Source organism: Moschus berezovskii, chromosome 11, assembly GCF_049115385.1.
Source record: "Moschus berezovskii isolate FMDL1 chromosome 11, NW_MosBer_1.0, whole genome shotgun sequence".
Classification (NCBI taxonomy): Eukaryota; Metazoa; Chordata; class Mammalia; order Artiodactyla; family Moschidae; genus Moschus; species Moschus berezovskii.
In genome coordinates, this window is record NC_142470.1 from 14590692 (window position 1) to 14616255 (window position 25564).

The 25564-nt window shown below is 45.4% G+C and overlaps 1 protein-coding gene across 3 annotated transcripts in view; it reads left to right on the forward strand.

Moving 5' to 3' along the window:
• Window positions 1–21703, forward strand: part of GGTA1 (glycoprotein alpha-galactosyltransferase 1 (inactive)) — an 82936-nt gene extending 61233 nt beyond the window's left edge. For all 3 annotated transcript variants that reach the window (XM_055401091.2, XM_055401090.2, XM_055401092.2), the window contains 6 exons: window positions 660–748; window positions 7234–7269; window positions 8896–8961; window positions 9522–9614; window positions 15819–15956; window positions 20740–21703. In XM_055401091.2, the coding sequence (XP_055257066.2) occupies window positions 669–748; window positions 7234–7269; window positions 8896–8961; window positions 9522–9614; window positions 15819–15956; window positions 20740–21433 (1107 nt within the window). In that variant the 5' untranslated portion in view covers window positions 660–668 and the 3' untranslated portion in view covers window positions 21434–21703. The remainder of the gene's footprint in view (window positions 1–659; window positions 749–7233; window positions 7270–8895; window positions 8962–9521; window positions 9615–15818; window positions 15957–20739) is intronic.
• Window positions 21704–25564: the final 3861 nt, after the last annotated feature.

Below are 25564 nucleotides of genomic sequence, written 5' to 3' on the forward strand. Positions count from 1 at the left end.
TGGAGAATCCCAGGGACAGGGAAGCCTGGTGGGCTGCCATCTATGGGGTCGCACAGAGTCGGACACGACTGAAGCGACTTAGCAGCAGCAGCAGCAGTACTCCAATAAAAATAAATAAACCCTCTCCCATGTCCATGGTAGACCTTGTGATCACTCAGGATACTTTCCCTCGGAGCCTCAAAGTGGCCTTAGCATCTTTTGCAACTCAGGCAGCCCCATCAATTCATTGAATTGGCTAATTTGCCATTGCAGACCCATGCAATTTAAGGTAGAACCTGTTCCTTGCATGTGTGTGTGCTCAGTTGCTTCAGTCCTGTCCAACTCTTTGCGACCCTACAGGCTATAGCCCACCAGACACTTCTGTCCATGGGATTCTCCAGGCAAGAATACTGGAATGGGTTGCCATGCCCTCCTTCAGGGGATCTTCAGGGATCAAACTTGCATCTCCTGCATTGCAGGTGGATTCTTCACTGCTGAGCCACTGGGGAAGCCCAGAACATGCTCCTTCAGTTCAGTTCAGTCGCTCCTTAGCGCTTGTTAAATATTCATCACCTTTTCCTTTTAGAAAGGATATGGGTAGAAATGTTTCTTAAAAAAAAATCCTATCCCACTCTTGATATATTTAATCTATTTTTCCCCCTCTTCTTTTCTTTTCCCAGGAGAAAATAATGAATGTCAAAGGAAAAGTGATTCTGTCAATGCTGGTTGTCTCAACTGTCATTGTTGTGTTTTGGGAATATATCCACAGGTAATTATGGAGCATGATAAAGTGATGTTAATGAACGTCTCCATCAGCCAGGACACCAGGCTGAATTAAAATTAGGATTCCTTCCTTCCTGTTTCCCTGAGCCCTAGACTTTAAACACTGTCTTTAAAATCATTAGATCTTCAAGTACTTTCTAAGTAATTATCTTTCTTCCTGCCATGTTCCTAATATCTCAATTTTTATATACCTTTGCAGTTCTGGGCAGGCTAGAGCCAGAAACAGTAAGGTCCTATTGAGACCAAAATGTCATATTAAAATATGACCAGATATGGAAATTGCATTAAGAAATTTCAGACAGGAATTCCACAAGAAATTCACCCTGATTTTTGCAGTCCTAAAATATTTGCAGAGTTCAAAGGAACAACTCAAAGTTGTTGACTTTTACTGCAAAATACACTTTGATTCACTGGTGATTCATTTGTGCCTGGCTAAACTTTTGAGTGCTTTGTCTTTTTTTTTTTTTTAACTCTGGAAAACAAAATGAATGAAATATTTCTGAGTTTTCAAATTCATCAGTGGATTCACCTCAAATATTTGAGCTGATTCTGTGTTTTAAGAAACTATAATGCCTCGGAGGTTCCAGCTGGAGAGGCTTCTGACGGAAAGAAGTCTCCCCAGGCAGCTACAAAAATGCACAATAGTTTTGACTTTAAGAGGCATCAGTACAGTTCAGCCTTTCTTTCAAAAAGGCCACCTTACACTTAGAGGTGGATGAACCTAGAGCCTATTATACATAGTGAAATAAGTCAGAAAGAGATAATCAAGTATTATATATTAACGCATTCATATGGAATCTAGAAAGATGGTACAGATGAAACTATTTGCAGAGTAGCAAAGGAGATGCAGACATAAAGAACAGACTTGTGGACACAGCGAGGGAAGGAGAGGGTGGGATGAATTGAGAGAACAGCATTGAAACATATATATTACCATATGTAAAATAGATAGCCAGTGGGAATTTGCTGGATGCCACAGCGAGATCAAATCCAATGCTCTGTGACAGTTTAGAGGGGTGTGATGGGGTGGGTGGTGGGAGGGAGGTTCAAGAGGGAGGGGACATATGTATACCTATGATTGATTCATGTTTACTTATGGCAGAAACCAACAAAATATTGTAATTATCCTCCAATTAAAAATAAATTCAAATAAATAAATAAGGCCACCATACAACTCTGGACCAGGAGCACTGTCTTGTCACCATTGAGATCTTCATGGTCTTCGTAGCTTCCTAAGTTCAAGATGATGGCCTGGATAAACGTTAGAATATCGCTTTCAATTCTTAAATTCTAAGATTTGATGAGCTGGTAGGACTGTCGTGGCTACTTATAAAGGGACTGCACCTTCAGGTATATCAGTGGAAGGAGGAATCTCCAGACTCTGGAGCTGTTTTTCCCCAGGGTGACCTAACCATTTCTAGTACTATTGTTTCATTCTGAACAACTCATTTTGAAAGAAACGGGACAAGCTAGAGAGTGACCATGTTAAAGGGGTCTACAAACTAAGTCTTTCGAATTGAAAGAAACTGTGGGTACTTAGTCCGAAGGAAAGATGACTCAGTTTTGGATGCAAGGACCCTGGGGCTCCCTTTACTTGAGGGCTGAGGGAGTATCCTGGCTGGAGTCTGGCACTAGGCTGCCTGGGGCTTGTCCTGTGCCATGACTTACCTCCTCTGTGACTTTGGGCAAGTTACTTCACCACTCTGTTCCTTGGTTTTCAGTAAGTTTCCCTGTTGTTTAAAATGGGCATAATAGTAATACCTGCTTCATAGGGTTGTTGGATTAAACAAGTTATTGTGTATAAAGCACTTAGGGCAGTGCACTCAGTAAACGTTTGCTGCCATCACCATCACCATCATCACCACCATTCTCATCATCTGCTCAGAGGTAGGATTTGGCAAATAGAAGGAAGAGCTCCAGCAGTTGGAAGAATCCAACAGAAGAGCGAGTGTCCTTTGGGGTCCTGCCCTGAGCTGAGATGCTTGTGTAGGTAACCTTGAGAGCATTCGAGCTCTGAATGCTTGATTGGATAACCTTGGCCTTTTGAATTGCAGCCAGAGTCACACTTCCAAATTTTGGGTACTTCACAAAATTAAAATATGGGAGCCAAAGGCCCAAATGTGCATATTGGCACTGGTCTCCCATAAAGAGGGTTATTTTGCCGTGCTGGGTACAATCTCTCTACACAGTAACTAGAGCAGCTTCTGGCTGCTCTTCAGGGCCATAGTCTGGCACCCAGACTGCAGCCACATCATTCTTCAATGTGGGGAATCTATTTGAATGTCTGCAAGAGTTTAAAAGGCAGCAGATTCTTTGCTACCCTGAGAATTGGCCTTGTGATGGTGTGAGGTGAGCTGAGGGCACTAACCTTAGAGAGGTGAGCAGCACTTTAGCTAAAAAGGATTTTAAAGTAAATTAATCAAACACATTAACTGATTAGTAAAGAGAGACTATTACCAATAGAGCATCCTGAAAGAATGTCATCCAGGACAGGGTTTGATTTGAGGTTGGATAAAAAAAAAAAAAATCTTAGAATTTTAGAGATGGAAGAAACTTAAAACATTTATGATAAAGTAATGATGGTGAGGGTGATTTTGATGATAGTACCTACTAGTTATTGAGTGTTCGAATGTGCCAGGAACTGCACTAGGCATTCCCTCCAGTTCTTAAAATAGCCCTGCAAGCAAAGGATTAGTCTGAATAGTCTATGTATCTAGATGAGGCACACTGAGTCTCCACAGTGTTAAATGTGAATGTTCAAGGTCACATTTTCAGGAAGATTTAGGTCTGAGGCTGTCAGAATATAGCTTTTTCTCTGACCCGTGGTACAACCCTTCCTTCAGTTGAGGGTTCTCATTTTTCAAGTGACAAAATGGAGACCAAATAGGTGAAATGACTTAGCAGTGAATTTATGTCCAAGTTCTAATTGGAACTCAGATCGGATTCATTGTCCGGGGCTCCTTCTTGAGCTGATTGTTATGCCAAGTGCTGTGAGGGATACAGTGTGAAGCACAGGGAATTCCTTCCCTCAGGAGGTTAAACTCTAGATGGAACAAGCAGATGTGTGCGTCAATATCAACAATGCAGAGCGAAGGAAGGATATCAGAGGGAGAGAAAAGGAACCGTGAGAGTTCACGGAGGCAAGGATTATGTTTGACTAGATAGCGATCTGTTTTTTTTTGGAGGGAGAGGCATTCATTTACAGATATTTATTGAGAAGCTACTATATGCCGGTCACTATACTCAGATTGTACCACAGGAGAGGGGGCATTTGAATTGTGCCTCGAAGGATGAATATGTGTTAAATGTCATGCTCTGCATGGTGGGTGTTGCTGGGACCTGAAATGTCACAGGCCTCTGGGAGGAGAGGGTGAAAAGGCCAAGATGGCAGATTGAAAAGATGGAACAAGATGGCAAGTCTGAGTCTACAAAATGATGTCCTGAGCGCCTGGTCAGGGTATGTGTGCTTGGTTGCAGAGGGCCCTCTCCCTCCTCTTTCCCTTCTTCCTAACCCCCTCTTGTCGGGTCTGGAGTCAGATTCCCCAGGTTCAAGTACTGTTCCTTCTAGCAATCCAATCTTAGACAAAACCACTTAATGCCCAGGTGCCTCCGAGGAAGCATAGAACTTCCTTCCTTGACTGTTGTGAGGATTGAATGAGCTCATACATGTCAGTTGCTTAGAACAGTCCCCGGTCAAGTATTAGCTGTTAGGAATATTGTCAGATCAATAAACAGATTTAGAAACAAGAGATATTAGAACTTGGTCCACAAGTGTTGAGCTCAGAGGGGTAACTGTAAGTGGAAAGAGGGCACGCGTGTCACTCTGGTTAAGAGATATGGACTCCCAGCAGGGGCAGAAGGCAGAGTCTGAAACAAGTGTTAGTCATTTATATTTTTTTCAGTGATGAGGGCAGCTAGGGCCAGACAGGTGCGGAGCCAGGGCAGGTGCCTGAGCCCAGGTCCAGAACTCTTTCTACCAGGCTCTATCCCTTTTATTCACCGGGAGAAGGAGGCAAGAAAGATTTTACCGTTGGGCACAGCTCCCGTGCATAGAACGGTGGAAGAATCCAGTGCGACAAGTCCTGTCCCTTTACCCCCAGAATCTCTCTCAAGTCACTGCACTCTCTCTCCGTCTCTTTGGCTGCCTTGACCTGGGCCTGGACCACTACCTGGACCTCCTGACTAGTCACCCCATTTGCTCTCATACTGCCTGCAGAGACGACCCTGTCCCACTCCTGCCTAAGACTCCTCAAGGGCAAATTCCACAGCAGGCTATAGCGAGGGGACCTCCGGTTACTTCTCCGTTTATTTCCTTGCACATTTAAATGCCTCCTTCCTTTTTCAGGGCCTTTGCATATATAGTTTTGGTCTCCAAGAGACACTCTTTCTAATTTCTCTTCCCCTGGACTTCTAGTCATCCTTCAGAACTCAGCTAAAACATTATCCCCTCCTCTGGGAAGCCTTCCAGGTCTTCCTGTTAAGTGCTCCTAGTTACTTTTGCTTCTTTTTTTTTTTTTAAACAGCTCTCCTTGGAGTTTGAAGTCCTGTAGCTGTGTGATATAGTCTGCCCTCCCCACTAGCCTGTCTGTACCACAAGGATACACAGGGACTCTGTCTCAGACAGTACTGTAGCCCCAGCACTAGGCATGTGGCACATGCTCAGCAGGTATTTGTGGAACAGAGGGAGGTGGTCTGCTGGAGGAGTCAGAGAGTCACTGGTCCAGCCTTGTAGATGCCGTCAGACGGTGTCACTGCCTTCATTAGCTTCAGAAATGCCCTTTGAGGCTGCTCCCCCTTTGAGGAGGCTCTGAGGTGGTGGGGTGCCAGCTCAGCAGTCATTGGTTTTCTGGGGAAGATAAATCCTGGGCAAGGGATGGGCCATGGTGTTCCCCACTAGGAGGCAAGAGGGGAGCCATCTGGGGAGCCCCTATCCCTCAGTGAAGCCACCGTGGACAATGGAGAGCTGCCATCTTTTATTTTTAAACTAAGATTTGAGATTCTCCAGAGATGATCTGACCACTGCTTGTTCTGGGTAATCCAGGAGTGATCAAAGTCCCCTGGTGTCATTGGTTTTATCTCAAAGGAAGGTAGGAACCTCGTTCTTGTTCAGTTGCTCAGTCGTGTCTGACTCTTTGCAATTCCATGGACTGCAGCACTCCAGGCTTCCCTATCACTGTCTCCCAGAGTTTGCTCAAACTCATGTCCATTGAGTCGGTGATGCCATCCAACCATCTTATCCTCTGTCGTCCCCTTCTCCTCCTGCCTTCAATCTCTCCCAGTATCAGGGTCTTTTCCAGTGAGTCAGTTCTTCGCATCAGGTGGCCAAAGTATTGGAGCTTCAGTTTCAGCATCAGTCCTTCCAGTGAATATTCAGGATTGATTTCCTTTAGGATGGACTGATTGGGTCTCCTTGCAGTCCAAGGGACTCTCAAGAGTCTTCTCCAGCACCACAGTTCAAAAGCATCAGTTCTTTGGCGCTCAGCGTTCTTTATGGTCCAACTCTCACATCCATACATGAACACTGGAAAAACCATAGCTTTGACTAGATGGACCTTTGTTGGCAAAGTAATGTCTGTGCTTTTTAATACATTGTCTAGGTTTGTTATACCTTTTCTTCCAAGGAGTAGGCTGTGGTCACCATCTGCAGTGATTTTGGAGCCCAAGAAAATAAAATATGTAACTGTTTCCATTGTTTCCCCATCTATTTGCCATGAAGTGATGGGACCGGATGCCATGACCTTATTTTTTTGAATGTTGAGTTTTAAGCCATCTTTTTCACTCTCCTCCTTCACCTTCATCAAGAGGCTCTTTACATCTTCTTCACTTTCTCCCATAAGGGTGGTGCCATCTGCATATCTGAGGTTATTGATGTTTCGCCCGGCAATCTTGATTCCAGCTTGTGCTCCCACCAGCCCAGGGTTTCTCATGATGTACTCTGCGTTTAAGTTAAATAAGCAGGGTGACAATATACAGTCTTGCCATAATCTTTTACCAATTTTGAGCCAGTCCATTGTTCCATGTCTGGTTCTAACTGTTGCTTCTTGACCTGCATACAGATTTCTCAGGAGGCAGGTCAGGTGGTCTGGTATTTGTATCTCTTTCAGAATTTTCCAGTTTGTTGTGATCCACACAGTCAAAGGCTTTAGCATAGTCAGTGAAGCAGAAGTAGCTGTTTTTCTGGAACTCTCTTGCTTTTTCTATGATCCAACAGATGTTGGCAATTTGATCTCTTATTCCTTTGCCTTTTCTAAATCCAGCTTGAACATCTGGAAGTTCTCAGTTCACGTACTGTTGAAGCCTAGTTTGGAGAATTTTCTGCATTACTTTGCTAGCATGTGAATTGAACGGAAACCTGGAAGTAGCCAAATCCATGCTCTCAATTTGGCCTGGGGCTTCAGTGATAATGGCTGCAAAATAGCTTTTCTGAATTAAAAGTAATATGATACATTTTTATTTCTCATTTGCTTTTAGCCCAGAAGGCTCTTTGTTCTGGATAAACCCATCAAGGTAAGTGCTTTTAATTCTAGGTTTCTATGGGATTCTCCCCCTGCCCACTCTTGCTCCCCTACAGTCCATTCTTAACGTGGCAGGTGGTGACACAGCTCCGGTCACAGGTGGAGGGGAAGGGTCTCAGGAGTCTGGACTGTATTCCTCCAGCCCTTAGTCTTATCTCTCTAGAGCCATGACTCATGTTTTGTCCTTTCTTTTCATCAAGTATCTCTTCAAGTAGTCTTGTTTGGAGAACATTCCTGCCTTGCTTATAAAAAAAAATCAGGGTAGATATTGTCCATTATGCTACCCACCACATGTTGTATAAAGACCCTTGCAAGAAATTTCATTGTGATAAAAGATCAGGAAAAAGTTTGGGTTTCCTGATGAACTAGTGTGTGGTGTAGGAGTATTGTTATTATTGGTCTCGAGGACTCTGCAAGCCTTGGTTTTTCAATCTTTGGCTTGGTTGCCAGGAAACTCAGAGCAAAGTGTTATGTTCAACTGCTTGTACTTTCCTTGACCTTCATTTTCGATATAATTTCTCCCCTGGTATTAAATCTTTGCTTTTATGCTCACATGTCATATGACCTTGGCAATTTGCTCAAACCCACTCAACCAGTATCTCAGTCACAAAATTGAAGGTAAAATTTTTATTCTTCCGGAGTGGCTCAGATGATCAAGGTCATGTGAACATACCTACTGAGTGACTAAAATGTTTGTTTCCTCTTAACTTCATTTTTATTCTTGTATTTTTCCCCTATTTATTGTAACCATACCTTCTTAATCATAAACCACTTCAAGCACTTCTTGAAGAGATGGGCTTTAAAGCATGTTTCTTTTTTATTATGCTGTTCATACCTCACCATCTTATTTGTTCAACTGAAGGGTATTGTTTCCTGGCTTCCCCTTCTTTTCGCTCTTCTAGAAGGTCCCCACCCTGGAGAGGCTCTCACAGTGAGTGTGGACACGTCAGTATGTGCCTGGTGAAAGTGGCTTCTAATTACAGTTGGTTGAGCTTCTTTCTGGTTTACAGACCCTCGGATTTCCTGTGTCTGTCACTGCTGACCTTTGTAGCGACTCAGATTCTCCTCATTTAGCCAAAGAGATCATTCTTGGAAATGTGAGCCATTTTGTTTAAAGACTGCAACTTGCTGCAGTAATTTTCATCTTAGAAAGCTCTTTCGTGTATGCTACTTATATTTAGGCTTCAAAGCCTCCTTCATGGTAGGTTTCTTGTTGTTGTTGTTGTTATTATCTCTGACTTTTCAGAGGCGAAAATTCAAGATTCAGAGAGGGAAGATGTTCTCTCATAGTTACCCGGCTAGTAAGCGGCAGACCCAGGAATCAGACTTATGGATTAGCATCCCCCCGCTTTGTCAGTCCGTTTTTCCCCTTCTCTCCCTGTGAGGGGTCCCTGGATGAGCTGAGTGCCAGGGGCTGCCCACGGGAGGGGAGATCTAGGTTGTGTCAGGTGCATCCTCTCCCGTTCAGCCACAGCAGTCTCATTTGTGTTCGTTTACAAATGAGCGATTTTTTTAAACAAAATTTTAAATGACATACCATAAAAAGCGTTTGGAAACCCCCCGTTTGGGACTGCCTCATTTTCTAAAAATGTTTGTCACTTTTTTTCTCATTTCTTAGAAACCCAGAAGTTAGTGGCGGCAGCATTCAGAAGGGCTGGTGGTTTCCGAGATGGTTTAACAATGGGTAAGGCGGTTGCATAGTGATCTGTTTATCTACCCAATGCTATAGAGTCCAGATAGAATGGTTTCACAGCCATGACCTCAGTCATTTGTATTTCTGGCTTATTGGAAACACACAAGGCCTCTATTTCATGGTTGGGACTGGGCCATTAAGTTTGGCGGTCATGTTTTTATTTTTTCCCCATTTAACTGGAGGGTGAATGAAGTTCAGGCTAAAGTTGGGATTGCAGGAAAGCCTATCATAAACTAAAGTGTTTTTATGAGGACTGTTTTATTAGTTTTCCCTCCTCTTGAAATAACCTGATGGTTGTTGGGTCATTAAATTGCTAACTGTGCTGACCTGGAAGGATAATAAGCAAGCTGAGAACTGCACCACTTCAACAAAAGTACGTCTTTATGAATAAACGTTTAGTATCACGAACCTTTCTCCAGACATTCGCTTGGTGCACATGTTCTCTGCCTTGGAGCCCATTTTTGTAAGGTCCTCAGCCACCATCCTGATAGCATAGGTCATCATCCTTGCCTTCCTCAGCTTATTTTGCCCTTTGTATGTATGACCTGCAGTTACCACGAAGAAGACGAAGACATAGAAGAAGAAAAAGAACAAAGGAAGGAAGACGAAAGCAAGCTTCAGCTCTCGGACTGGTTCAACCCGCTGTAAGAAAAGAGGTTTCGCCCCGTTTCCAGGAAACCCGTAGCTCAGCATAAAGGAGCGGGGGCTATGGAGGCAACAGTGCATGGAGAACAGCCCTGACTAGGGGGTCAGAGACTTAGCATTTATTAGACCTTTACACCAGACTGTATGAGAAACTTGAGAGACTGGTTGTCTTGACTTCTTTGTTTGAGCAGTAACTACAATGATTCTGATAGCAGTCAGCCAATGGCAGCAGAAGAATCACAAAATACTGCGGCTGGAAGGGGGTCTCATAGGCCACAGGGTACTATGGAAAGCTACAAAGCTAAAGTCAGAGCAAGAAAATTCTGAGATTCAGTTAACTCGTCTATAAAATGGCAGTGATGTTACAGAAGCTCGTAGGGCCATGCGTACGTTCTTTAAACAAGCATACAACAAATGTTTATCAAACACCCATGATATGCTAGCTTTTGTTTTACAAACTACTGGTCACTATCCATTAAAGTGTTCATAAACTAGCTGAATGGGTTAAAAGCAGCCTTTTAAAAATTGAAATCAATAGAAAATCAGAGGGCATCACCTGAGGAAGGATAGGTATTGTTACGTGGATTTTTGCCTCTCTATGTATGTGTATGTACATGTGTTTTTGACATGAGATATATTTCTTACTGTGAATCCTGGTAAAAAATTCTGTACTAGGCATTGTGTTAGTTATAGGAGACAGGAAAAATTAGTCAGCATGGTTATATTCAAGAAGTTCACGGTCCTGTAGGGGCTCTAGATGTGTAACTCGTGTTTGCCAAGATTGATTAAGGAGCTGTGAGCAACCTGACTTAGAAGGATGTGGTTTGGGGAGTTGGGAGGTGGGAGCTGTCCAGGATGACTGTGAGTCCTGAGAGTCCAGTGGGTGGTGGTGCCATTGACCAGAAAAGGGTCTAGGAGTGGTGAAGGGGAGGGGTGATGAGCTCAACTAGGGATGCGTATGGATTCAGGAACTCGTGGGGCAACTGGACAGAGATTCATAGGGTGCCTATCTTAGTCGTTCAGGCTGCTATAACAAAATACCATAGACTGGATGGCTTATAAACAACAAATATGTATTTCCTACAGTTCTGGAGGCTGGGGAGTCCAAGATCAAGGCCCCAGATGGGGTGGTGTCTGATGAGGACCCACTTCCTGGTGTGTTCATGATGGTCATCTCACATGGTAGAAGGGGAGAGGGAGCTCTCAGTGGTCTCTTTTCTAAGGGCACTAATCCCATTCATGAGGGCTCTACCCTCATGACCTAATCCTCTAAGGCTCCACTCCTTAGGTTTTAACACATGAATTTGGCGGGGGGGACACAATAGACAGTCTGTAGCAGTGTCCCTAAGTGTGGCAGAAGATAGGTATTGGAGATGTAGGAAGAAGAGCCTTCAGCGTACAGGTGGCAGTGGGATCTGCAGGCCTGGATAAGGCACCAGGCCAATGTCTGACATCAGCATTTAAAGGGCCAGTGGAAGAAGAGAAGTCTGAAAAGGAGCAGGAGTGGCCATAGAGGTAGGAGGAGGATCAGGGGAGAACAGCAGCTATTACAGCATGAGGGATCTTGGTTCTGCAAAGACCGAATGTGTTCTGGCAAGTTCTCTTATTTTGGGACAAAGGATCCATGCCCGTATGAAAGGATGGGAATTTTGCTCCCTCCCCGCCAAGGTATCATTTAAGGAGCTGGACAACAGGGTAGCCATCTATGGGATGCTAAGCCATTCCTGGAAATGTAAGAATATGGAAGCACTGTGGTTTGATAAGCCCCTTAGGTATATGTGTGTGTGTGAGGGGGTGAGAGCCCCCTCAGTGGCCAGCTAGATGAACTAGCGATACAGTCACCAAGCTTACTTCAAAGGAGGTAACTTTCACTTTCACTGTGTTACTTCTGCTTTGCTGAGTGGGACCTGGAGGCGGAAGCCAGGGCTGGATTACTCTGGTCAGAGAAGAGAAACAGATCACAACCAGCAGCTGTCACTCTCTCCATTGTCCTCCAAATGAATGATGAGCAGATATTTAAAGAATATTGATTTGTAGTGACACCAAATCTAAGCCTTCTAAGGGCACTAAAGTATATTTCTTGCATAAATGATTGAAAGATGAACAAGTGAATTCACAGATGACATATTTATAGAAATGTATCCTTTTCTGTAAACTACCAGAAGCATGTTAAGTATACTGTAGATACATTTTTTTATATCACTATCTCTTAGCCTCATATCATCACATTCTCTTAATTTTCTCCTACTTTCTCAGTCTCCTTAATGGGGCCCTTCCTTCTTCCCAAGCCTCAAATATTAGCTTCTGGAGGTTGAGTCCAGCATCCTCATCTCTTTTCTTTATACTATCTTCCAATGTACTCTCATCCATTTCCATGGCATGAGATACCATCCATGGGAGAGTGATTCCCACATTTACATCTTAAGTCCAAAGGTGTTCTCTGAGCCCCCACTTATGTCTAACTGTCTGTATGTCTCACAGAGTTCTTGATTCACCCCACCCCCGTTCTTCTCATTCCTATTTAAGTCAGAGTCCAGGAGACCTCTCCATTTCATCCTTCACTCTTTCCTTCATCCATCCCACAGTCTAATCCGTTAGCATGTTCTGTTAATTCTTCCTCCATCATCTCCTTCTTGCCACCCCACAGCTCTTGTCTTTGTTCTGCTGCCTGGAAGGAGTCCAGTAAAGAACATACTATATGCATGCTACGTCTTTGGTGAACTGATGCCTGATTCACAGAATTTTAATACTTCCTCTGCCCAGCCCCTGGGGACCAGGGCAAGAATACTAGAATGGGTTGCCATTTGCTACTCCAGGGGGTCTTCCCATCCCAGGGATCTAATCTGCATTTCCTGCATTGCAGGCAGATTCTTTACCAACTATGCCACCTGGGAAGCCCATAAATAAGTACATAAGATGTAAATGCTACCAAATACCTAGGTATTTGGGTTATGGAGGCCCTTCTGCGTTGTTGAAAACCTTTGGCCTGTATTTGGGGAACCCGACAAGCGGAGGTAACACAGCAGGTGTGCTGCTTGGAAAGAAGGCATTTGGGCAGTTTTCTGTCTTTGCTGGTACTTTTTCCTCCTTTTAGAGCCCCATCTTGGTGACCTTGGACATCTTTGGGTCTTACACATGTGTGGCTTGCCTGCTGTCACTTTTTTTTTTTTTTCCGGGGTGGGGGTGGGAGAGGTTCATCCAGGAAGCTATTCTCAACCATCCACCCCACCCCCTTGTCCTCCCCTCGGCCTGCCTTTTCAGCCTGTCATCTGGCTTCCTAGTCAGGGTCGCTGATGTGTGGAAATTGCCAGTGAAATTTAATAATTAACAGCTGGGACATAGAAAATTTTAATTTTTAATGAAACGTTAATTTTTAATATTAGTACTTTTTTTTTTCCCCTTGCTCAGAGGAATCTTCCCCATCAAGTAACCAAACTGGACATTGGTGTCCCGACTCAGTCCTTTCTAGAAGGTGTAGAACTGAGTGGTCTTGCAGTGAAAGAGTGGCAGGTGGCAGGCTAGCCACCTGTCAGGACTTTGAGACCCTCAAGGGGTAGGCAGGTCTCATTCCCCTGATCTCGGAGCTCAGCATGGGGCCTGACAGGGAGCAGGGACTTAGCAGAAGTGTCTGGAGGAGTTTAGTGCCTTGGTCTGACCCCTCCTGTTGATTAAGTGGTAGTTTCCTTCTCCTACTCTCCAACCCCCTACTTTCTTTATTTGTGAAATGAGGGTGATGACAGCACCCACTCTAGAAGGCAGTTGTGAGTATTCAGTGAAAGAATGAAAGTCAAGGATTGAGCCCCGATGCCTGGAAGTGTTAAATAAGAACACCATCCTTTCCTCCTTTTCCTCCTTTTCCTCCTCCCCTTTCTCTTCTCTTTCTTAAAAATATTACCTTCTCACCAAATGTTCAGCTCACACGCAGCTGCATGGCTTAGCTAATGGTTTGGGTCAGAATGGCTAAGAGATCCCTGACAGGCTACACTAAGAACAGCAATGGGTGAGATGACAATATATGGGAGGGTTTACATTCAGAAATAACGGTTATAGAATGATAAGCCTGTGTGTGTGTGTGCGCGCGCGTATGTGTGTGTGGTTTCTCTGGTTTGAAAGCTAGTCATTCAGTTAAGCTGGGGGTTTTATGTGACTAAAAGCATCCCATAAGCTTCTAAAAACCAAACACAAAAGCTCATTTCTCATCGGTACAGATAAAAATGCTGAAATATCTTAGTTGAGTGGAAATGATGACAAACCTGGTTTTTAACCCCAGTTCGTCAGCCTAGCAAGTAAATATCCAATACAATAAGCAATAGATGCAGTGGTTCGGAGCATGGACTTACCGAGTCAGACTATCTGGGTTCAGATTCCAGCTTGGCTCCTTAGCTGCTGTGTGACCTCCAACAAGTTGTTTAACTGTTCTGTGCTGCAGTTTCCGCTTTGATAAAATGGGAATTAAAATAGCAGCTTCCTCTGAAGGGTGAAGCCCTGGGTACTGTGGCTTGCTCCATAGGAAGTATACAGGGTACATTAGTTACCCCCATTAGCTGTTTGGCCTTGGACAAGTAAACAAGCTTTTCTGAGCCTTGGTTTTCTTATCTGTACAAAGGACATAATACATGACAGAGCTTTTGCAAGGACTACCCGAGAAAGTGTGTGTGCGTGTGTGTGTGTGAAAGTGTTTTGTGTAGGTTGGTGCAGAGTCCAAAACAGCTGCTTTCACAATTGAAGGGAAACCGAGAGCAGCTGTCCAGGGCAGCCACGCTGCTGACACACCTGGGTGTGAAGGTAGAGCTGGGCTGTGGGGTTTGAGACAAGACCCGGTGGGGAGGGCCGGGCCAGCAGTATCCCTCCCCATCTCTGGAGGAGACTCCTTGTGTGTGGAGGAGGGAAGCAGGCCTGCCGCAGGACACCAGGAGGGGGTGGGAGGGCCTGGTTGGTTCTAGAACAGGAGGGTCGCAGAGCTTGGTGATGGAGGGACAGGAGGGTCTATTGGGGGCTGGAGTGAGGAGGGGGTGACCTGGCCTTGCCATCCTCCCTGGAAAAAGTCAGCTTCACCCACGGCGGAGGGGCAGTGTTGTGAAAGCCCACTCTCCATCCATGTGTGAAGGGGAGAGGACGTTCTCAGTGGGCCGATCTGTTTGCCAGTGTCTCCTCGATAGCCTCACCAAGGCCACCCGCACACGGTCAGCAGGGGCCCAGTGGGGCCACCGAGACTTTGCCTCAGTCACGGGCCCTCTCCCCACAGTGGCTAAAGTGCCAGCACATGGCGGGGCCCTTGGGTAACAGGGGTTACGCTAAAGGACTGTGTTTCTGTCTCCACTTCCCGCCATGGAAGGGCAGTCACTTGCAAACACATATGGGGTTGGAGCTGAGTCCCCACGCCGTTCCTGCCTTAGCCTGGGCCCCAGCCGCTGCTCAGCCTTCTGCATTTACTTTTCACTGTTCGTTGGTTTGTCTTCGCTCTTACTTTGCTTCCTGTGTTTGTGTTGGCTTTGCCAAGTCCCTTTCAAGTGTGCTGAGTGCAGAGAACACCCCCCTCCCCCACCCCCAGCTTTGTAAAGAGGAAATGTGATCTGAGAGAGGTGACAGCCAGGGTCTCCGAGTTTCATCCCTGGCCACTGCGAGCCTGCAGGATCCTTTCTTAGTGATTGTCTGCTCCTTGTATGTCAAATGAACGATACCACCAGAAACCCCTTACTCCTATACCCAGATTACAGCCAGAAATTCCTTTCTGGCAAGGGGCAGCTTGAAACAGCTTCTTCCTCTTTCAGCTCGAATGTCACTTTCTTGTCCCCCTGCATCAAGCATCAGGGCTTTCTCTGGGTCAGATGGCACCCATTGGGATAAATAACGTCTGAAGATGCCACTGGCAGCTTAGGAAGGGGCTGGGGAGATGGGAGTGGGATATTGAAGGGAGATGAGGATAGGGAAAGCAGGAAAGGGGGCCAGAGGGCATGAGCTGTACAGGTAAGACCCCCCTAGGGCCCCCGCTAAGGCAGCCCCCAGGCACCTAGGCCACCATCTCCTGTCCCTCACCCAGAAGATGCTGCAAATGTCACACCACCAGCCGACTGTTCGCGGTTAAACTCCCGTCAGGATTCAAGGCTGGTCACCACCAGCCACGGCTGACCTGTTTTCCGTCAGACGTCTCTGCCTCACCTTAGCAAGGCCATCCTGACTCACGGACTCTGTTTTGTCACCAGTGAACGCCCCGAGGTTGTGACCATGACGGATTGGAAGGCGCCTGTGGTGTGGGAAGGCACTTACAACAGAGCTGTCTTAGATGATTATTATGCCAAGCGGAAAATTACCGTCGGCCTGACGGTTTTTGCTGTCGGAAGGTAGGTGTTGCTAATGAAAGTAACCTCGACTTTTCCTTTGTCCCACTGTGAGAAGGCTGGTGAAGGGCTCCCTGGGCTCACGGAGGCTCTTCATGGACGTATCTGAATCATTAGACAGGAGAATGGAGTAATAGGACTGTTTCAGGCTCCTTTTTGGAGAAGGCAATGGCAAGCCACTCCGGTCCTCTTGCCTAGAAGATCCCATGGACGGAGGAGCCTGGTGGGCTGCAGTCCGTGGGGTCGCTAAGGGTCGGACACGACTGAGCGACTTCACTTCCACTTTTCACTTTCACACATTGGGGAAGGAAATGGCAACCCACTCCAGTGTTCTTGCCTGGAGAATCCCAGGGACGGGAGAACCTGGTGGGCTTCCGTCTATGGGGTCACACAGAGTCGGACACGACTGAAGTGACTTAGCAGAAGCAGCAGTAGCAGGCTCCTTTTTGCTGAGGCCCCAAGAGGCTGAGATCAAGACGGTGGTGGATGGGGAGTGGACAGCTTCCCACCTGAGCGAGGCCTCGGTTGCAGGGTAGAGTGTCTGCTGCACTCACTGAGCCTGGAGTTTCCAGCACACCCAGAGCTGCCTCCACCCTGACCTCCACGGCCCTCTCTGGGAATTCCAGAAATGCCAGCTATTAGACAGCCGAGCGTGTGTCATTGTTTCTCCCACGCGCCCAAGACCCTACTGAGAACCAAGGACAGGAGTGACCAAGCGCGGCGCTCCCCACGTCAGCCTGGCTGACCCCGCTTCCCAGTCTTCCTCAGCTGCCTCTGTCCTACTCCTCTTGGAGGCTTTGGCCCCCGGAGATCTGGCCAACCAGAACTTCCTCTTCCAGAGGTTAGATGGGTTCCTGTTTCTGCTTCCATTTCCTTGTTTAGAACGACATTTCTCCCCAAACTGCAATCATTCTTACTTAAAAGTCGGAACTGTGATATTAGTTTAAAATATAACCCACTTTGTTCTTTTGGAGAATTTTTTTTTTTTTTTCTTTATCAAAACCAAAGCAAAAGTTCCCTTTTCCTACTAGCCTCCTCCTCGCAACCCCCCTCCATGGGCCTTCCCATCTGTATCTTTTCCGAGAGCCACATGGAAAGTTGACCGCTCGCTTGTACAGAGAGCGGTGAAGGCCCAGGTTGATCTGAGTGAGGATCTGTGCGTCTTCACTCCCAAGAGTGACGCCCCAACCCAGAGCCCAGAAGCCATCACCCTCACCGTACTGGTCAAGTCCTGATGTCACCACCTGTGCTGATCCCAGGGGCATCTCTGATGGAGAAGGGTGACTTTGGAGTTTTGACAGTTTTACTGGAAGAATCTGTACTAAGTCTGGAGCAGATGCTTAGCTCACCTCAATCTTTGGTATGAGAGGGGACAAGCCAGCCACACTGTAGACTGATTTACTTATGATGTTTCCACAAAGAACAGAATGTGGCCTGCGGCTCCACAATGGCTTCAGCCTTGTATTCACAGCTTCACAGAACTAAACAGTAAATTGTACACCCTGGTGAAAACCCTGAGCTCTCCTCTTGGAGGCAGGAGGGGACTGCTTGTACTCTGTAGCAATAAATCCTCCCAAGAGTGGATTTGGACTTTTAGGAGGTGTGATGTTTGGTTTGTTTTCAAATAACAATGCCCCAGAGCCAACTGCAATGCTTTCATCTCTAAATAATGTTAAACCTCACAAGGGCCCCCTCCCCTCCCGCTAGGATTGTCTCCCAAGCTTCAGGGCACAATAGATATTTTTCAGAGCCATGGCAAAGTCCCTCTTTATGTTGCTCAGATATATTCTCTCCGTTTAAAGAATCAATACTGTAAACCCTGGGGTTTTTCCAGAGACCAGTATTAAAAACACAGTTTATTTTTGTAGAAACGAACGGGAATCCAAACTGCAACTAAGGAGCAAAAACAAATGCCAGTTATTATTACTCACAAAATATCATAACTGGGCGTGAGTGTGATCAGCAAATTAAACCTAGTCCATATTCGCTGAGCATGAGTCTGGGGGTCATGCAAGTTGTGTTAAGCCAACTCCTTTCCTTCTCTGTCACCCCCATGGCGTCACGTGGTAGTGTGTAGTTTGGCTTGCAAAAGACACACACATGTTTTTTGAATGAATAAGTAAATAGCTAAAATACCACATGTATTAGAAGGACCTAAATCCAAAACACTGACAACACAAACTGCTGGCAAAAATACGGAGCAAGAAGAACTCTGATTCACTGCTGGTGAGAATGCAAGATGGTTCAGCCGCTTTGCAAGACAGTTCAGCAGATTCTTACAAAGCTGAACATATTCTTATCATACAATCTAGCAATTGCATCCTTGGTATTTACCAAAAAAAAAAAGCTGAAACTTTATATCCCAACAAAAACTTGCATACAGATGTTTCTGTTCCGTTGCTCAGTCGTGTCTGACTCTATGCGACCCCATGGACTGTAGCCTACCAGGCTTCTCCATCCATGGGATTCTCCAGGCAAGAATACTGGAGTGGGTTACCATTTCCTTCTCCAGGGGATCTTTCCGACCCAGGGATCGAACCCGGGTCTCCCACATTGGAGGCAGACGCTTTAACCTCTGAGCCACCAGGGAAGCCCATTACAGCAGCTTTATTCATAGTTTCTAAAATTTAGAAATAACTAAGATGTCCTTTAGTAGGTGAATGGATTAATAAACTGTGGCACAGCTAGGTGGTAGAATGAATTACTAGTGCAAAAAACACAAAATCTATCAAGCCATGGAAGAGACAGAGGAACCTTAAATGCATATTACTAAGTGAAAGAAATCAATCTGAAACCTGCTGTCAGATTCCAACCTTGTAACATTCTGGAAAAGGCAAAACTATGGAGACAGTAAAAAGATCAGTAGTTGCCAAGGGTCGGCAAAGGGGAATGGATGAATAGGCAGAATTTTTAGGGCAGTGAAAATACTCTATATGATATCATACATAGTGAAAAATACTTGTCATTATATATTTGTCGAAACCCATAGACTATACACAACCAAGAGTGAACTTTCATGTAAATGGTGGATTGGGTGTGATAATGATGTGTCAGTCTGGGGTCATAAACTGCAGTGGGTGCTGGACACTGATAGTGGGGGAAGCTGTGGGAAGGAGGAGGGAGCACGCGGGTATATGAGAACTCTGCAATTTCAGCTCCACATTGCTGTAAGCCTAAAAGTGTTCTAATAATTAAAATCTATTAGAAAAGGAAATGAGATATTTAAGTTTAAATCAGAGGTTGTTTGCTCTGGTATTTGGATGAGTCTTATAATGGTGGTAGCTGGATAATGTATTGGTGTTTGGTGTAACCACTGGAAAACTCTTAAAGTGAATGTGTAATGTGGAAGGATATTCTTGGTCCCAGAGAAGCAGAGAGTGGCGATGGTTAGTCTTAAGGCATCCCCAAAGGACCTAAGGGGCAGTATAACATTGGAGTGTATGTTGGGGTTTTTGCAAGATGCCTGAGAACTAGCGCCCCCTGATGTTGATAGAAGGGTACAATCTTCCAGTTATAAAATGAGCAAGTTCGGGGGGGTCTGACGTAAAGCATTGTGATTATTGTTAACAATATTGTTTTCTATACTTATAAAGTTATTCAGATAATAAATCTTCTCCCCACAAAAGAAATGATGGTTCTGTGATGAGATGAAGGTGTTAACTAATGCTACAGTGGTGGTAATTTTGTGATATATGTGTGTTGCATGCTCAGTCACTTCAGTCATGTCTGACTGTTTGTGACTCTATGGACTATAGCCCACCAGGCTCCTCTGTCCATGGGATTCTCCAGGCAGGAATACTGGGTGGATTGCCATGCCCTCCTTCAGGGGATCTTCCTGACCCAGGCATCGAACCGACATCTCCTGCGTCTCTTGGATTGCAGGCAGATTCTCTACCCACTGAGCCATCTGGGAAGCCCTTTTGTAATATATGAATATACCAAATCAACACTTGGCACACCTTAAACTTAAACTGTGCTATCTGTCAATTATATCTCAATAAAACAGTACGAATTAAAGACTAGCGCACTTCTGCCTACCCGAAGTCTGAACCAACTGATAAATCAGACAAAGGGATAAATAAGGTAGATGGTAGTGATGATCACCTTCATATCACTTCAGTATCACTTAAAGCTGATATTGAAGAATATGGGTTATAAAACCGAAGGCCCTGGGCCTCCTGATGTTGAACCCCAGAATTAGAAAGACTTAGGCATCCCTCATCCATAGCATGAGAAAATGCAGGTGTCTGGATGTTGGAGAAGGGCCTGTACCATTTAGCTACGCTGCAGGGCCCAGAGCAGTTGAGAATACATGTCCTCTCCACCTGGCTAGCTTCCAAGAGGGAGAGAGGAGGGGCTGGGCCTGCCTAGTCACCTTCCAGAATCATCAGGTAAGTCACTCCACCTCCTCAAAGCTGAGTGACTGAATGGTAGAGAATGGCCAGAAATTAATAGTACAGCGACGGACATGCCTTGATGAGGACAGCATGTCTTCTCCTGCAGAAATCCCAGTGTGTGTGTGTGTTCAGTCGCTCAGTCATGTCCGACTCTTTGCGACTCCTATGGACTGTAGCCTGCCAGGCTCCTCCATCCATGGAATTTTCCAGGCAAGAATACTGGAGTGGGTTGCCATTTCCTCCTCCAGGGGATCTTCCCAGGGATCGAACCCGCATGTCCCTTGTCTCCCTCGTCTCCTGCATTGCAGGCCAAGTCTTTACCACTGACCCACCAGAGAAGCCTGCAGGAATCCCAGAGGTTACATTTATCCCATTTTTCCTTGTTTCAGATACATTGAGCATTACTTGGAGGAGTTCTTAACATCTGCTGACAAGCACTTCATGGTTGGCCACCGAGTCATCTTTTATGTCATGGTGGATGATGTCTCCAGGATGCCTTTGGTAGAGGTGGGTCCTCTGCGCTCCTTCAAAGTGTTTGAGATCAAGCCCGAGAAGAGGTGGCAGGACATCAGCATGATGCGCATGAAGACCATCGGGGAGCACATTGTGGCCCACATCCAGCATGAGGTTGACTTCCTCTTCTGCATGGACGTGGACCAGGTCTTCCAAGACCAGTTTGGGGTGGAGACCCTGGGCGAGTCGGTGGCCCAGCTGCAGGCCTGGTGGTACAAGGCCAATCCCGATGAGTTTACCTACGAGAGGCGGAAGGAGTCTGCAGCGTACATTCCCTTCGGCGAAGGGGATTTTTACTACCACGCGGCCATTTTTGGGGGAACACCCACGCAGGTCCTTAACATCACCCAAGAATGCTTCAAAGGAATCCTCAAGGACAAGAAAAATGCCATAGAAGCCCAATGGCACGATGAAAGCCATCTAAACAAGTATTTCCTTCTCAATAAACCCACTAAAATCTTATCCCCAGAATACTGCTGGGATTATCATATAGGCCTACCTGCGGATATTAAGCTTGTCAAGATGTCTTGGCAGACAAAAGAGTATAATTTGGTTAGAAATAACTTCTGACTTTGTGCCAGTACATTTCTGAATTTGAGAGAGTATTATTCTGGCTACTTCCTCAGAAAAGTAACACTTAATTTTAACTTAAAAAAAAAAAACTAACAAAAGACCAACACAGCAAGTACATATTATTTCTCCTTGTAACTTTGAGCCTTGTAATACAGGGAATGAACCTGTGGTAATCAGATGTAAATTCCCAGTGATTTCTTACCTATTCTCGGTTTGGCGGGGTGGGAAGGGATACACTATCGGTTGAACCAAAAAAAAAAAAAAATTGTCATAGACAAAGAAAAAGCCAGAAACGTTCTACATGTGCCAACTGACTTACTGGAGAGAAATATGCAAAGGGACGTGTTTGGCAACCAGATAACGATTGTGAGGGGCTGTCGTTTGATTTTAGTGTCTTCCTGTCTCTGCTGGGTCTGAAGCAACACAGATTTGCTTTTGCAGCAGGAGAACACAGTCTGCCTTGGTGATCCTCGAATGGTTTAGTCAGTGTCCTTTCCTTATCAGGACATTGTTTGGCTTCTGTGCCAAGACTAGTCAAGATTCCCAATGCATGTGATGATGATGTTGGGAGTCACAGACAATCTGAGTGAGTCAGTGGGAGCTCAGCATGAAATGAAAACAAAGCCTCCGAGTAAGCTGGCCATGAAATAAGCAAAGAGAGAGTAGAAAGACAGGGAGCTGATCACTCTGGGGCAGTGCCTTCTCTGAGGGTCACAGGGCATGGGTTGGCACATAAATACGGCATGGATCCAGGCAGTGTGGGTGGTCTCCAGTCTCCTCAACCATTATGACAGCCAGAGCAGTGTTGTCTTATAAGATGCTTCTGGTTTTGGCCAAGTCATATTCAGTATGCCAGACCCTGGAACTTGAGTCTTCAGATCCTTGGCCAGAGGAAGTGGATGGTGTCCAAGGAAACAAAAACCTGCAGGGGACTGAAGAGAATTGCCAGGGGTTACCCTTCCCAGACCTGGGCTTCATGACGGCCAGTTGTCAGCAAGTCCTGCCACCATCTGCTCCAACCCTCAGCCCTTCAAGGCCCACGTTGGAGGGCTGACATCAAGGAACCTCCCGTTTCCCCTTGCCCCATCTGCACTACTGAAATATAACAACCAGACGTGTTTAATAAAGTGGTTAGTTGGTTTTATGTCAGAAGTAGAGGGGATGGCGATGGGAGATCCAGTCCTTGGGGCTGAACACCTTACTATTCAATTCCTTTCTCTAAGAGAAGCTATGAAACCTTATATATTATTTAAAGTTAAGCAAGTCAGTGTCAAGGGAGAAAGGAGGCAACATTTATATATGCAGGCATGTGTATATTCTGCTTGTGTTTCAGTTTATGTCATTGCTTTCCACTTTCAAACGACGGACTTAAAGAGCCACCTCACTGGCTTGATGCTCAGCAGTGTGGGCTTCTTTGATAGAATGAAGCCTCCGTTTTCTCTCCTGTGTTACTGTGCCTCCTGCTCTTCCGTTCTTGCCACAGTTTTTCACAAAACAGTAAAACCAAAGAAAACCAACAAAAATCCTGAAGAAGTGGGCTTGTAAAAGAAAAAGGAGATCAAAGGTCAGTTAGGACTCTTGCTTCTGTATAATTCAAGTTTTTGGGGATCATTCTGGGCCAGGGAGAGTTCATGGTTTAAGTCTGAAAGCAAAGAAATGACGTATCTTCAAAGATCAGAGAAAAGGAATGAAGTTTCCTTTTGAAGGGATCTTGATTTTTTAAAAATTCACTTAAATTTAAAATCCAAATGGACAAACTCAAAAATCAATAGTTCAATGTTAAAACACTAAAATAAAATTCCTGATTTACAATTAAATAATTTTCTCAATATATTCTGGTCTTTGTCATGGATTGTGCATTTTCTTTAAAAGATGTTCAGGACTGTCAGTAACAGAATTTTAAATACTTAGACTTCAAAAAGTCATTGGGTCCTTCTAAAAAATGTGTGCACTGTTACAAAGATAGAACGAACATGGTTGAGATCTGCTAACGTTTATAACAACGGATGCTCACATAGAGCTCCCACAGTGGTGCACGGAAGTAAGTGCCAGCAGGATTAGGCTTGCCCGTGAAGGTCAGGGCAGGCAAGAGGGCACAGGGAGAACACCGTGCCATGACCACTTCTGGTGGTTACAAGTCTTGACCTCTGGGGAATATATCTGGCCAAGGGAGCCCCAAGAGAGACTTGCTGAATTTCTAGCATGACTGAGTGGGTGTATCTGTCATGAATACAAAGTCAAAGTGGAGCAGGCTGATGCAGTGTGATGCGTGGGACATACAGAGGGCACGATTCCCTCATAGTAGAGACTTATTCCCATTTTGCAGATGAGCAAAGTGAGGTTCAGAAAGGTTAAGCCACACAGATAGAAAGCATCTGAGCTGTAGCTCACACCAGAGAAGCTGACAAGGATAAATGTGTTGAGCCACTTCAGGCCCCTCAGGTGGCCTCCCACACACACAGAGGGCCACATTTCCTATCAGGGAAAATGCTTTATGGAAGAATCTAATAAAGGGGAATTTTTGCCATAAGAATATTTTAAAAACTAGGTATGCTCCTAGGCTCATACCACTTCCCACTTTTTCTGCACTAAACCTGCCCCATGTGTGCATGTGTGTTAAGTTGCTTCAGTTGTGTCCGACTTTTAGTGACCCTGTGGACTGTAGCCTGCCAGACTCCTCTGTCCACGAGATTGTCCGGGCAAGAATACTGGAGTGAGTTGCCATGCCCTCCTCCAGGGGGTTTTCCCAACCCAGAGACTGAACCCACGTCTCTTACATCTCCTTCATTGACAAACAGGTTCTTTACCACTAGTGCCACCTGGGACACCAAAACCTGCCCCAAGGGCATTAAACTAGTTTAAATGTATCATGTAAAATAAATACAAGACTCTGTGATCATTCTTAACTTTAGGTTGTGCTTGCAGGGCCACTATAAGCCCCATGGGCACACAGAAGCTGTTATGCCAAGGCATTTTGCCTTGGAGGGCAAAGCTGGGTGAAGGGGCAGGGGAAAGGGACAGCCATGCCTCCTTCTTCCACTCAGGGGGTCCCATGAGGCGGAAGAGAAATAAGTTTCTGTAAGGCTGGAAGGGGCAGTCATCGCTTGTCTGTCTTGTAACGACTCATTTTTTCCTCTCAGCCAAAGCCACCATGTGATTTACTGATAGCTATGGCAATATTTACAGTTCTAAGAATTTATTAAATCACCATTTATTAAATATACCTGATGTACATGAATAACACAGGCATGCAGCATACTCACAAGTGTGAAACACCATAGAAAGCATGAATACATAATATACGATGCGTACCTTTTAAAGAGAGAGCTAGGTTAAGTGGGAGCTGCTGGTCAAAGTCTCAGGGATTCAAACCCAGGACTCTCTGACTGTAAATCCTTTGTTCTCTCCACAGCTCAAGTCTTTCTCTTTCACACACACACACACACACACTTTAACCATTTTGGTTTTGAAACTGAGGACAGCAAGGAATCACCACCAAGGGCTCTCAGTTCTTGTATGAGCATTAAAGAAAAAGCACTTAGTAGACTCAAACTCTTCAGACACGGAAGGGAGGTCTAAACTCATCCTGGAGCCTGGCTGGAAAGCAGTCAAACTGAACCTGAGTGATACGAGGCTCAGGGAAGTTCAAGGGCTGAGGGGGTACAGAGGAGGGAAGGTTGGGGAGGTGGAAACCGTCTCAGAGGGGCTGCTTCTGAATTGAGCATAGAGAGAAGAGAAGGGGATCACTGAGAAGTGGGAATGGAATGAGGTTTCAGAGAGAGGAACAGCAGGTATGAAGTGTGGAGGACTATTTTGAAGCTTTAAGGGAGACCCTGGATGAAGTCTCATAGGAGAGCCTGTGTGAAAAGCAGCAAAGAGCTTGAAAGGGCTTTGGCTGGTTGGGAGCTGCACTTTTGCCCAGCATCTGTGCCTTTCTTTCTCACTTTATCTCCTTTGTAGAGTCTATGTGGTTTCTATGGCAACTAATGCCATGGTTGGACCAAGTGACCCAGGCTTAAGCTAATCAACATTTTCCCTCCCCCGCCTCGGTGGGCAGATGATCTAAGCTAGTCCAATCAAGTTGAATCTTAGGTCTTTTACTGGAAATGTGGATGCATTAGGATGATA